The following is a 14716-nucleotide window of genomic DNA, read 5'->3' as shown; positions in this document are numbered from 1 at the left end:
TCACACAGAGAAAAGGATCAATTTCAATAAATATGTCAGTTGTATTCATTGCTATAATCACAGTTGCCTTCAAAACTTACCACTACCATGCGCTATTTAGTTCTAGATAGAAAAAGTCGGGAATTTTCCTTAATAGAAATTTGATTATTAATGCCATTACTAATACGCTTACTTGGCTAAATGTAATGCCAATATGACTAAATTTATGTTGGATACTATCATTTGAAAAATTATATTAAAATCCTAGCTACCTGTCATACATTTTAGTTACTTTTTAACATTCAAATAAGGAGATTTTATAAACCATAAAGATATCATAAATGAAAGATAGTGTTAGTATTTTAGCACCCACCTCCGAAAAGAAGTATCCACAATCTATATAGGAAATGCCTTTGGTTGTCGTAGAAATGCAATACTGTCACTTGTGACTGGACCACTGATCCTCTCTAAGGCTTGGCTCTCTCTTGTGTAAAATGAGAGGAAGACAAAGAAAATGAAATGGTCACCAGGGATCCTTTGGGTCCTCCTATTCTGTGTAGTGCGAGGATTGTGATTCCGGGTACCATAGGAGTGACAAGTTCTCATTAGGCCATAAGGAGGATGTGTCCTTCTTGGCTACTGGATGCCTCTTAAAAGCAGAGGAAGGGACCTCATTCTAGTACATGAGAAGCATGAGTATTTTCCTTTGTCTGCAGCAGGTTTTGTTCAGAGAACAGGGCAAATGTAGTTCTTGCCTCATTTTAGACCCAAAGGAAGCCAGCTCAGACATATGGAACCCCATCAGCAAGGTTTAAGTGAGTGAACAGAGAGGAGCTCTTCATAAAGGGTAAAGCACAAGATAGATGCTGATCTCTGTTTTCAGCAAAACCTGGAGTTGGTTCCCCTGACAGTTTAATACATTGCGCTTCACTAGATAGGCTAAAAAAAAAAAAAAAAACCTTTAGCAACTGTACATTTAAAAATATACAACCTTCAGGCTATCTTATCAACCTCAGCTGGTGCCAACATTGGGCATTGATGGTACTCGTTAGGTACTCTCCATGCAGCCAGAATTTCATCAACACCATCTATGATATTATTTATCCTTCTTTTCAGACAGGGAATAAAATAGAGGAAAAGTAAAAGGAAGCAACCCTCTTTATTCCATGTTCTTTCTTTTTCCTTTTTTTAATTGTATAAAATTATGGTGTACAACATGTTTTGATATGCATATCCAGTGAAATGATTACTGCAGGTAAGCAATTTAACATATCCATTATCTCCTATAGTTACCTGTTATTTTCTTTTTTGTATTAATAGTAAGAGCACCTAAAATCTACTCTCTTTAAAGATTTAAAATATACAGTACCATATTCTTAGCTATAGCCTTCTTTTTGTACATGAGATCTCTAGACTTAGTCATCTACATGACTGTAAATTTGTACCCTTGCACCTATATCTTCTCATTTCCTCTCCTTGCCACACCTACTAACCATTATTCTGTTCTCATTTTCTATGTGTTCAATTTCACTTATTAAGATTTCACATATAAGTAAGATCATGCAGTATTTTCCTTTCTGCATCTGGCTTTACTTAGCATAGTGTCCCTCAGGTTCACTCATATTGTTGCAAATGGCAGTATCTCTTTTTTAAGGCTGAATAATATTTCATTGTATTCATATACCACAAATTCTGTATCCATTCTTCTGTCCATAGACACTCAGATTGTTTCCATATCTTGGCTCTTGTGAATAAGGGGAAAGCTCCTTGACACTGGCCTCGGCTATGATTTTTTTGATGCAACGCTAAGAACTCAGGAAGCTAAAGCACAAATACACAAATGGGACTCCATCAAACTAATAAACTTCCACACAGCAAAGGAAACAAGCAAAAAAGTGAAAAGACAACCTGTGGATTGGGATGAAATATTTGCAAACTGTATATCCAATAAGGGGTTAATATCCAAAATATGTAAGCAACCCATACAGCTAAATTTCAAAACAAACCCCACAACTAATCTGATTAAACTGGGCAAAGGACCTGAATGACATCTTTGAAAAGAAGACAAGCAAATGGTCAACAAGTATACGAAAAGGTTCTCAGCATCACTAATCATCAGGGAAACGCAGATCAAAATCACAATGACATATTACCCCACACCTGTTACAATGGCTATTATCAAAAACACAAGAGATAACAAGTGTTGGGATGGATGTTGAAAGAAGAGAACCTTGGTACATTGTTGGTGGGAATGGAAATTGGTGCAGCCATTTGTAAAACAATAGGGAGAGTCCTCAAGAAATTAAAAATAGAATTACCTTGTGACCCAGCAATCCTTCCTCTGGGTATTTACCCAAAGGAAATGAAATAGTTATCTCAAAGAGATATCTGCACTCCCATGTTCACTGTGGTGCATTTTAAATCTCTGAAGCAACTGTAAATGTGGGGTCTGCTGCTTTCAGATGGTCTGTTTCTTTTGGCTGTTCTCTAGTTTCACCGGTGCCCATCAGATCCCTTCTCTGGAGAGGTCCTCAAGCTCCCGGACAGTGGATTTTAGTGGGGCAGTCTTTGCTTGGTCCTCAGAGGCTGTTATTTCAATAAAAGCTCAACAAAAGTTGAGGTAGGGGTGGTGCCCATATAAAACGAGGAAGTATGCTCTAACATACTTCTCCAACAGGCTTTAACACATTATATGGAATTTTCCCATTAATCTGACCTTTAAATTAAAAATTAAATGTAAATATGTAAACATTTAAAAAATTAAATGTAAATATGTACTGATTAAAGTACAACTGCCCAGAAACTAGGTTCTCATCTCGAAGTCCTTCCTCTCTCTCATCAGTTGTCTTCCTGTCTCATTTAATGCAAATAAGTTGCAGGAATTTCTTTTCCAAATAGCCTTCAAACCCGTGTGTCTATATTTTATCATTCCTCCTACCACCTTCCTTCAGGCGAAGGAACAGAAACTCTAGAACCAAACTCCTCAGGTCCGAGTCCCACCCCTGCCACTTGTCAGCTGTGTGATCTTGTGGACATTGTTTCTGAAGCAGCTACAAAGGACAAAACAACACCTTCCTGCTCCCACCCCTCCTCGTATCATCTTCAAATTGTTGATATCACCCCAGGCAGATGGGCCCCAATGTAGACAAGCACCAGGCAGAAAGTAAACCCTATAGGCACACTCACTCAGTGGCATTCGGACAGCCTTACTCTTGCTGCTGGCCCTCCCTCATGATTAAGAACTTGGGCTTTGGTGATTGATATGGACTGAATGTTTGCATCCCTGCAAATTTGTATACTGAAGCTATAACCTCCAGTTTCACTGTATCTGGATATAGGGCCTGTGAGGAAGTGATGAGGGTTAAATGTGGTCACAAGGGTGAGGCCCTAATCCAGGAGGGGTGATGCCCGTATACAACAAGGAAGAGGCACCAGAGTTTTCTCTGTGTGCACACACCGAGGAAGGCCATATGGGTCATATATAGAGTGTGACCATCTGTGAGACAGGAGGAGAACCCTCATCAGAAACTGAATGAGCCATAACTTTGATCTTGAACTTCTAGCCTCCAGAATTGTGAGAAATAAATGTCTGTTGTTTAAGCCACCCAGTCTATGGGTTTTGTGTTTGTTATGGCAGCCTGAGCAGACCAGTACAGTGACCATTTAAACAAGGTTTTTAATGTTTTTGAGAAAAGCCTCATTTTCTTATCTGTAGAATAATTACACCTGCATTAAAAGAAAAAAAAAAAACTGGCCTAGGCTTAGTATAGGGAAAGGTTAATTTCCAACAAAACTTATTGGTAGGGAGGCCAGTCTATAGTGATCCTTTTTGTAATGATTTATTTTGGTGGACAATCTCAATTTTAAAAAAAAGAAGAAGAAGAAGGAAATCTATAAGTGAATTAATGATTGGAGGAAGGAAAAATCTGAATCGACATGAACATGCAGGGCTATTCTCCAGAGAATCAACCATCACCTTGTCCTGCCATCTGCCACCTCTGCTTCCTGGATATCTCCTGATTCCTTATGTTCCTCCCTATGGCCCCTGCTGAGATTCTGACTATTCTCTTTCTCTCATCTTCTCTCTGCTCCACTCCTATCCCCTGCCTTTCCCTTTCCTCCCTTTCCCTCTCCTCTCCTCTCTGAGGTTCCTCGGCAGCCCCGGAGGAGGTCTCCATGCACTGCAGCCAGAAGACTGCTAAGTTCTTCTCATTTGCTACCCTGTCCCTCACTTCTCTGTTGGAGACTCTGCACTGATGCTCTGCTGCTCTTCAGATAACTCCCCAGGAAGTCTCCAGTGCGACTCACAGGGCCTATTAGACTCTCTCCAGTTTAGGACTTAGCATGATCCAGCCACTCTGAATTTCTTCCAGTCCCCCAGAAGCCCCAGTCTCTGTTTTCTTGGGGGCCTCCGCGTAGGACATCCTGCTGCCTCTTCCTCCAGAGGCTAATTTCATTTCTTCTTATCCTTAAAGTCTCAGCTTCACCTTCACTGCCTTCTGGAAGCCTCATCTGATCCCATTCGGGGATAAGCATGCTGTGCTTCCTTGATACCCTGCTCACCTATTGTTACATGTCATTTTGTAATCCCCTCCTCCTACTTCTTCACCCTCATAAGCTCCCTGAGGGCTGGGACTCTAACTGTATTGTATCCCCGGCACCTGGCACAGTGTGTGGTACTGAAGAGACTCTATGTGGATGATAAACAACTGTACCATTTACTTCGGCTTAGAGAAATGCTTGCAAATTGATTTCCTCAAACCATCTCACTTCTGGAATTTACCCTTTTTAATCATTCTGCTTGGGCCTACATTAACTTTTGCCTTTTTTCCACCACTTTCGTTCATGCAGATTATATGAGGTCCTGGCATGTCATAATTATCTTGAATAAGCCTGACTTTATCACCCTCCATTGTTGAGTCACTAAGGACCTTTCTGAGTCCCCATGCACACTCCCAGATCTGGAATGTGTTTTCCTTTCAATACAGCACCCCTGAGAACTGTGCCATACCAAGGAGGAAGCGATGACCTTGTAGATGGGAGGGGAGCTCGAGAGAGTCTCACACTAACCAGTTGCATGGGTTTCCACATTGAAGGAAACAAGAATGATGGGAAAGAATAAAGAGAAAGAAGACAGAGAATAGAGGACACTGCATGTTACATCTCATGTTTTGTGGAGCAGGTTGTTGTTATGAGCTATTCTCATTTTATGAAAATCATTAAATCTTTGTTTTCCTCTGGTTCTTTATTGTGCACTCAGAGATCACTTAGGGTATTTCATCAAGTCTCTATGAAAAAGAAACCTGCTCCAGAGACAGATGCAAAAGGAAGAAAGGGCTGGCCCAATGCTGCAATTCTCCCTAGAAGGAAAAGCATTTGTAATCAGCCTCGGCAGGGCCTGTCTGTGCAGCAGCCCCAGTGTGGGTGCATCTGCCCCTGCACCACAAATTAGAAAAGCGAGATTGGTCTGTTAATTGCAAAGCTGTGTGTGTCCCATGTTGTACAATGTGCTCTCAGGTATACCATTGGACCCTCTTATGCTCCCCAAGAAAAGCCTCAGGAAGAGCGACAGAGCCTTACCCAGGCTCCAGCTGTGTCTCTGGCACAACAAAGGCCCTATGTTTATAGGCTAAGAGCATTTTGTTCATACACAGTTAGCATGCTTGTTCAGCTATACATAACACTATACTGCCTCCATTGTTTTCTATAGAAAACAACATTTAGTAATTATATAATTCACAAATTTTGGAAGCCTTGTTTTAGGCTACAATGCCTTGTTTTAGAATACAATGGACATTTCAAATACAGGTTCGTGAAACTAAGTAAAACATAAAGGAATCTGACAATGATATTCTTTGTTGCTTTTTAAAAAATTTATTCATTTTAGGTCTGGAGTTCAAACTCTGCCCCACAATGCCAAGGTTCACTACAACTATGCCAATTTCCTGAAGGACCAAGGTCGGAACAAGGAAGCAATCTACCACTACAGAACAGCTCTCAAGTAAGCACCATACAGGGAGGGTGTTGGCCTTCGTGCTTTAAAGACCGTTGTTTATTTCACTTGGCCCTCCCAGTATATGGAGGGGGAGTTTGTTTCTCTTGACAGTAAACTGATCCTTGGAGGTGGGGTAGCTCTTGGACTCTGAGTCTTTTGGCTCAGTGTTCAAGTCTGCTATTAATGCAGTAACTCTACCTTGCATCTAAGTCTTAGTGTTTTCTTGTAAAACTTTTCATTGCTATACATTACACAATGAACTGACAGTTGAATATATACATGCTAACAAGAGTTGGTTGTCAAAAACATAGTGGTAAGTTTTTATGGTATTTATTGCAATGAATTTTAATGGTATGCATATAGAAAGCCCTAGACAACCCATGCCTGAAAGTATTTCCATGAAGACATTTGAGTATAGAAATTAAATGCCCTGAAAGTTGTATTAAACAGAAAGGAAATGATAAGACAGTTGATTACCGTATTGGGGATATGTTAGTTTTGTGTGTGTGTGTGTGTGTGTGTGTGTGTATTAACATTCTCCTTTTAGTCCTCCAATGGAAGAAAAATTACTAAACATATCCTTAGATACGGCTTCAGAAGAAACTAAAAATTTAAGTTCTGCCTTACTAGCAGCAATCTGCTAGTATCAGAAGCGGAAGTACCCGACTAGCCAGTCGGAAATACCCAACCAGCCAGTTATAGTTGCCTGGCAAGCTCCAATTATAGGCAAAATAAAGCAAGGTTAATCCTCTCTTTTATTAAATATTATGATGCTCACAGAAGCCTTTGAAGATGTTTTCATGCCTCTACAGATTGACTGCCTACATTTGGTTGAATTTTCTGACGGTTTCACTTTGGGATATGCTTAAAGTACATCTACCAACCAAATCATGCATTTCACTGAAGTGTCTACTTGGATTGTCTCAAGGCTTATTTTGACAGTGTCATTGTTACATTTACACAAGCATATTGCTTATCAATCAAAATCTTTTAGACTTTAGGACCTGTTACTTAATATTTAACGTGACAAATATGGCAGAAGTTGGTTTTGTTTGTGTGTGTGTGTGTTTTTTTTTTTTTTTTTAGACAGAGTCTTGCTCTGTCACTTAGGTGGGAATGCAGTGGCATGATCTTGGCTCACTGAAACCTCCACCTCCCAGGTTCAAGTGATTCTCCTGCCTCAGCATCCCAAGTAGCTGGGATTACCGACATGCACCATCACGGTCAGCTAATTTTTGTATTTTTATTAGAGACCAGGTTTCACCATGTTGACCAGGCTGGCCTCGAACTCCCGACCTCAAGTGATCCACCCACCTCAACCTCCTAAGGTGCTGAGATTACAGGTGTGAGTCTCCAAACCCAGACTAATATGGCAGAAGTTTTAAACCATACATATCAAGTTTGCTATCAATTATTTTCCCAAATATTACAAGAAATATAAGTTCCAGAGGAATAACTGTATCAAAGCTTTTAGTTGAAGAAGTTTTTTATTACAGAATAGAAGGTCATTTTTAAGATTTAATCAATAATTCTATTCTTTCATCGGAAGACAGTTTCCAAAATGTTCATAATGCTTATCTCTGGGAGGTGAGATTATAGATTAATTTTTTCCTTTATAATTTCTTGTGTGTTCCAGGTGTTCCACAATGATTATTCCTTTTGCAATGAGGAAATGTCATTTTTTAAAAGGCATATTCCTTCAAGGGTACATAAAAGTATATTTTGGCTTTAATAATTAATATTTATCAATTTTAGATGGCATTCTTGAAGGGAGGAAAAGGGCAGTAAGTTTGCCTGAAACTTACATGGTTGATAGGAAGTGTATCAGTATCTTTTTAATTGGTTTTGTTATAACAGACTATTTTCTTTCAAGTTCAAAAAGAAAAATAAGGCAGACCCTCAGGCACAGCTTGGAGCAAAAGTATAAATTAAACAAAATTCTCTGGCAGTTGATTTTGTAGAATTATAGTAGCTGGTTGGGTACTTCCGTTTCTTTGCTGTGAAACAATATAAATAAATGTTTGCTTCAACAACTGTGCTTCTGGAAGAAATATGTCCCTTGAGACATGGGGAAAAATGATTAAAGCTATAAATATATTACATATAGTAATTAGTGAAACAGTTTATGCTCTCAAACTGGATTCAAAATACTTCTGGTTAAAAATATCATTTTTGTGTGGATACCTCTGTGGTGAATTTTCAACGGATGTGGGTATTTTTTTTGTTGTTGTTGTTTTTAAGAAATAGATTGTCACTCTTTGTGTTAGAGGGAAAAGGAAAATACCAGAGCTATTCATCATTTTGATGATTATTTATCCTTGGTGACTGGAAGATTGCCCTTATTTTGATGTTGCGATTTCTTTGTGGAAGTTGCTGAGACAGGGATTCCTCTCCCTCCCAGCTGCTCCACCTCTACTTCAACTTTAGAGTATCTGATGTTTTTCATATTTGCACACAGCAAGAAAGAGGTGATTAGGGAAATGCAAGGTTAAAGGCGCTATTATCTGAAACCAATTCCAGCAATTATCCATTAGTGTTGTAATGACTGAATAGATCTCAAAGGCAATGGTGAAATTAATCATAAGGGTTGTACCTATACCAGTCTCTTTTTGGCTGGCTTACAATGCTGAAAATAGCACTATAATAAGTTAGTAATTATGTATGACATGAATATTCTACTTCTTTTAATTTTTTTTATTTTTTGAATAATGCGGAAGTATCACTGACTTCTCCTTCCTCTTTACCTCATTTATAATATTTCTGTAGTATAAGGGAAATCTCCCTTGGAAAATATTGCATCTAAGGTCATGTATTCAGTTTAAGATTCAAATCATCAAAGAAAAATGTCAAAACCCTTTTCTTAAATCCTCAACAAACACCAAGTGTTAGCTTTGCTTTGCTGTGGGGGCAGTTCTCACATTTATAACTCCTGCAGTAATATAAAGCTTGGGATTATCTATGTTGGAGATTCAGAAAACCACTGGCAGATCTGCCATAGGCCTCCAGAGGTCTCTGACCATTCAGTTACCCTGGAGAAGGTTTCTAACATTCTACCTTGTGTGATGGGAGTAGAAAGTCCAGAGACCATGCAACAAGTCACCCCTTCCTACACTAAACTCCCAAGAAATGCCTCAGCTAATAAGCCCCGAAAGAGAAATAGTGATTCTCCTTGAATAAAGGCAAGATATTAATGTGTACTTGGCCATGTGTGTGCTTTGTCAAATAGCTTAAAAAGTCGGTTAAAAATAGAGAATCATAAAACAAATTAAGCAAACTCTTGAGTATTTTGTTTAACACTGAAATTTCAAAGGTACATCCATTCACCAATCTTCTGATATCAAATCAAATTCTTCTCTTTGAGTAAGAATCTTCTAATTAGAATCTGCAAAAGCCACCTCCTAATTCATTGCTATGAGTCTCAGTTTTGATATTTAAAATTGGAAGAAAAATTTAAAGAGATTTGCAACATAATTTGAGTAGACTGAGATTTTTCTAATTTTTCTCTTCCAGTCTTTCACAATTATTTCACATCTAATTCAACAGTGATTTTTTGAACATCTTTCCTTTTTGAGCATTTTCAAAGCATTTACTTATTTTCCATAGAAATAATTCCTTTTCGCACTTAAATTTTATCAGTTTGCGAGACCAGGCTCTTTTCTCCTGGTGTAACTAAATTTTGTATTGTGCTTTTAATGCTCCTATACAAAAGAAATCTTCACTCACTATTTAGTTGCCTAACACATGGGAAGGGATAGAACTAAAATCTTTCTGATTAGAATGTTTAATGCATAACATAGAGACTTGTTATGATAATAGTGCCTATTGATATAATTCTTTGTATTCCCTCCCATATGGATCACAGGAACTTTATAAGGACATTGCATTAGACTGCAATACGTGTATGTAGAAAAATAAAGTAATAAAGGATTGAGTACTGAAGAGACACCATATCATTAGAGTCTAAAGAAATCTACCCATGTCGAATTAACCAATGTTTGCTGATACCTTGAGAATATCAGTAAGACTACTTTATTATAATTCCTTTTAATAATGCGGTTTATAAAACTATTTCTGTCATGTTCAAACAGAAAAAAATAAAGCAGACCCTAAGGCATAGCTTGGGGTGAAGTCTGAACATGTTTAAAAAATCAGGAGTCAATGAGTATTTTAAAAAGTCCTTTTAAGATAACTCTCTCATGACCACAGGTGGACTTGGATACCAGCTGCCGTGTATTTCTGGAAGGAATTAAAATTTCAATTACCATTTGTTAGCCAGGTTTAACAAGTGGAGATGTATTCTTCAGCTGATGTGGTATTTTCAGGTATAAAAGCTCAAATATGCTTTCTAATATCACAAGTAGACACAAAATTATGTTTGTTGCTTCTTGTTGATGAAATTACATTCTCACTATATATATGCTGTGTTAATTAAATCTGGCAGTTTTATTCATAAGCTCAGGAAATTAAACATTATTTCATTTAGAAAAAAAGAACAACAGAATTTAAGACACACTGTGGCCATACTTATGAACTGAATTTCAAAATGAAATCTCCATAATTTATTTTCAGAGAAGTTTCACTTTCTCTGGCTATCTTAGATCACTTTTTCATCTTAAAAACTCTCTTATATATGGGTCCCCAGAAAACAGAATCCAAGGCAAAGATTTGCAAGCAGGAAGTTTGTTAAGGAGCACCCTCAGGAACATCAGGGCAGCAGGAGAGAGATGTTGAGTAGAACGCAGTTCCAACAGAGGCCTCGGCTGATCCCATGGGGAGCTCTGGAACTGGGATGTCCCCTTAGAGATGTCATGAATGGAGGCAAGAGATTTACCTTTAAGCCCATTTCAACCAATCGCTGTATCTGGGACGGGAGTGTAGCCTTGGGAAGGCAACTCTCCAAGGCTGAAAGCAATGCCCAGAGAGGAGCTGGACTCTTGAGCTGCCAGCAGCCAACACTCCTAGCAGCCAGGAGAATATGCACTTCAGCCTCGATGGGGAACTTTACACCAGCTGTGATTTCTTGTATAAGTAAATATGGCAGGTTTAGCAAAATAGGGTTGAGATTTTCTGTTAAAAATGAGAATAGCGATGCTGCCTACCTCATAGGGTTGGGGGATTACCAGATAATTCATATAAAAGACTTAAGCAATATCCTTAAGCAATGAGAGCAATGACACCCTCAGTAAATGTGACTAACACACAGAATCCAACCACCTCCTTCCACCTCCACTGGCCCACCACCTGTCACCTGGACTGCAGCAATATGCTCCTAATTGGTGTTGTGGTTTTCACCTTTGCCCTGTTTCCCTTCAGTCTGTTCTCAATAGAGCAGCCTCAGGGATCTTCCCAGCACTTTGGGAGGTCGAGATGGGTGGATCACATGAGGTCAGGAATTCAAGACCAGCCCCGCTGGAGCCCCACTCACAGCAATCTGGAGCTCAGAAGGCTCCAGTTACCCCACCTCACTCACAGGGAAAGTGGGAGGCCCTGCAGCAGCCTCCATGCTCGCCCTGCACCACCTGCCGCCTTACTTCCATGACCCACCTCCTGCTCCTCTTCTTGCTTACTCGGCTCCAGCCACACTGAGCTGCAGGCACATGCATGCCAGCCACATCACCTTCCTGTTTCAGGGGTTCTGCGTTCTGCTGTCTTCTCCCAGAACCCTTTCCCACTTACCTCAATGGCTGCCTCCCTCACACCCTTCAGCACTCCTCATATGTGTCATCCGCTTCGCCATCAGGCCTCCCCGGGCCACCCCACTGAAGACCGCAAATACCACCAGCATCCCCTGGTCCCCCTCTTAGTTTCATTTTTCTCCATTTATCACCCTCCGCTATACTCACCTATCATTTTGTTAATTGTCTGTGTCCCTCCTCTACCCAGTAAACTGCATGAAAGCAGAAATCTTTGTCCTTATCTCCAGCATGGAGGAGAGTGCCAGGAACACGGCACTGAGTAAATATTTGTTGAATGGAACAATGCTACGTATAAACTTCTTTACACTGTGGTTTTTTGTGTTTGTTTTTTGAGACGGAGTCTCGCTCCTGTTGCCCAGGCTGGAGTGCAGTGGTGCGATCTCAGCTCACTGCAGCCTCTGCCTCCTGGGTACAAGCGATTCTCCTGCCTCAGCCTCCCAAGTAACTGGAATTACAGGCACCTGCCACCGTACCTGGCCAATTTTTGAATTTTTAGTAGAGACAGGGTTTCACCATGTTGGCCAGGCTGGTCTTGAACTCTTGACTTCATGTGATCCACCTATCTCGACCTCCCAAAGTGCTGGGGTTACAGGCGTGAGCCACTCCACCCAGACTTATACTGTGTTTTTAAAGTATGTGAATTACCTAGAATGTTTTAAAAGGTAACTGAGGTATAATGTAAAACCTGAACGCCATCAATAGCAGAAGATCCTAAATTACTTCTATCTTTTCCTCTTCCTGGGTGCTAGATTGGCAAGGGGTAGACTTGTGATGGATAATTTCATGTCAGCTTGGATGGGCCATGATACCCAGATATTTGGTAAAACATTATTCTAGATGTTCCTCCAAAGGTACTTCTTGGATGAGATTAACATTTAAATGAGTAGACTTTGAGTAAAGCAGATTATCCTCCAGAATGTGGGTGGGCCTCATCCATCCTGTTGACTTAACAGAAAAAGACAGACTTCTCTGGAAGGAGAGGAAATCCTGCCCACAGACTGCCTTCTGGATTCTAACTGCAGTTCTTCCCTGGGACCCCAGCCTGCCAGCCTACTCTGCAGATTTTGGACTTGCCAGCCTCCACAATCATGAGAGCCAGTTCCTTAAGAAAAGTGTCTCCCTAAATATACACATCCTGTTGCTTCTGTTTCTGTGGAGAACCCTAATTCAGATTTTCCTCTTTTACTGCCCTGCTGGTTTTTCACCCCTAAGGCTGATCTGTTCTTTTCTGCTCGAGGTTCCATGATTTCCAATTTCTCAGAGCTTATTTATAATCCTCTGTTTAAATCCCTTGCTTCCTTCCCTTCACCTGGCACTTTCCCATTAATATTTAAGTATTCTCAAGTTGCTCCTACCATCAAACAAACAAACCAGTGGCTCTGCATCTCTTGTTTCCCTCCTCCTGCCATTCATCTGTGTGCTTCCTTATCTCCTTCCTGCCTTTCAAGTGTCAAAATTTCCCAGAAAGTTGCAATGTCTTCCTCATTTTCTCTCATTACTCACTCAACTACATTCTGGCATCAGCTCCCTCCCCACCCTTGAAACTGCTCTCCCCAAGGTCACCAGCTGCCTCCATGCAGATAAATCCAATGGACCATGCTTGGGCATCAAATTACCTAACTCTCAGCAGCATTTGACTTTGATGACCACTCCCTCCTCCTTAAAGTAATTCTTTTTTAGCATCTGTGACACTATGCTGTCTTGCTTTTTTCTGCTCTTTCTTTAGACTGTGCTGCCTCCACCAACCCTTAATGGAAGAGTTCTCAGGAACCTTTACTCCTTCCCTACACCTTGTTCTCTTCTCAATCTTTGCTTTCTAAGGGGTTTCTTCAGTCCCAAAGGCTTCAGTTAGCATCTTGTATATGCTAGTTGACCCTCAAATCTGTGACTTTACCCAGTTGGACATTTTTACGAATTGCCCTCTGCACCTCAAACTCGACTGGTCATCTTCTACCCAAAACCTGCTCCTTGTCCTTTATTTTCTTCCTTTCCATTCTCTGCTTCAGCCAGAATAAAATCCTTTCAGTTTCTCAAGTTCTGTTTGGTTTTGCTTTCTCTCCTTGGAACCCTTTCTTTCCTCTTCCTGCTCTTACCCCTCCCTTGCGCTCCCAGTCCCCTTTATTGCTGCCCCTCCCAGTAAAGCATCATGTCTCCTGGAAAAACCCTGGTGAATGTCTCAGGCACCTCTCATTTGCCCTCCTCCTGTATGCTGCTGTCAGCTCCTGCTCAGCTTTACTGCTCTGTCTGCTCTCCTTACAGAGCATTAGAGTCCATTGGTTTTCCTGTCTCTCTTCTGCCACAGGGCACTCTTGAGGGCAAGGACAGCTTTCTCTTTACTGCTCTGTGCCCTTAGCAAACAACCTGGCACATTGTACGTGCTTAATATGTGCTTGTGAAAAGAAAGGCTGGACAAACATAATGCATAAAATCTCTATCATAGTTCTCTTAGAGTCAGAGAACAACTCCATAAGGACAAACAGTGTTTCTCAATGACAGAGCTCTTGATATTTTGCAGAACAACTTTTCTTTATGCAGAACTGTCCTATGCATTGCAAGATGTTTCACAGCCCTAGCTCCTGCCCCTTATATATCAGGAGTAATACGCAGTTCCTGTGGTGGATATTGAAAATGTGCCACTCTCCTCCCCACTCCTCTTGATCTCCTTACTTGGCAGTTATTAATTAGGAATACGAACATACTTTTCCTACATATACCATTGTATCTTCTCTGAGATAATCCATCAACCAGAGTGCACTCATGCTAGGAAGTGTTAGTGGAACAAGGATCCCAGGTGCACATTGATCTGTCACACAGGAACCACACAGGATTTTGAATGTCCTTATAACCTTGGATATAGCTTTTTCAATTACACGTGTCTGGAATTCCATTTGGTCTCGAGCATATTGGAAAAACTTGGAGAAAATTGCTCTGGTGCCTATGGGGATCATTTGCTTCAGATGATGAAGGATTGACAGGCTTTGGAGGGAGTGCTTGACAAAGAACATTCCCACATTCTTAAAATGGAGAGGGTTACTTGCCCTTCACA

General features: G+C 40.4%; 1 protein-coding gene across 3 annotated transcripts in view; it reads left to right on the top strand.

Annotated features, from left to right (window-relative positions):
- TMTC1 (transmembrane and tetratricopeptide repeat containing 1) overlaps positions 1-14716 on the top strand; it is a 286278-nt gene that overhangs the window by 205330 nt on the left and 66232 nt on the right. For all 3 annotated transcript variants that reach the window (XM_025402401.1, XM_025402400.1, XM_025402399.1), the window contains one exon: positions 5867-5980. In XM_025402401.1, coding sequence (XP_025258186.1) covers positions 5867-5980 — 114 coding nt within the window. The remainder of the gene's footprint in view (positions 1-5866; positions 5981-14716) is intronic.

This window comes from Theropithecus gelada, chromosome 11 (assembly GCF_003255815.1).
Source record: "Theropithecus gelada isolate Dixy chromosome 11, Tgel_1.0, whole genome shotgun sequence".
Classification (NCBI taxonomy): Eukaryota; Metazoa; Chordata; class Mammalia; order Primates; family Cercopithecidae; genus Theropithecus; species Theropithecus gelada.
Note: the sequence above shows the minus strand (reverse complement) of the source record. Positions and strands in the feature narration are given on the sequence as shown.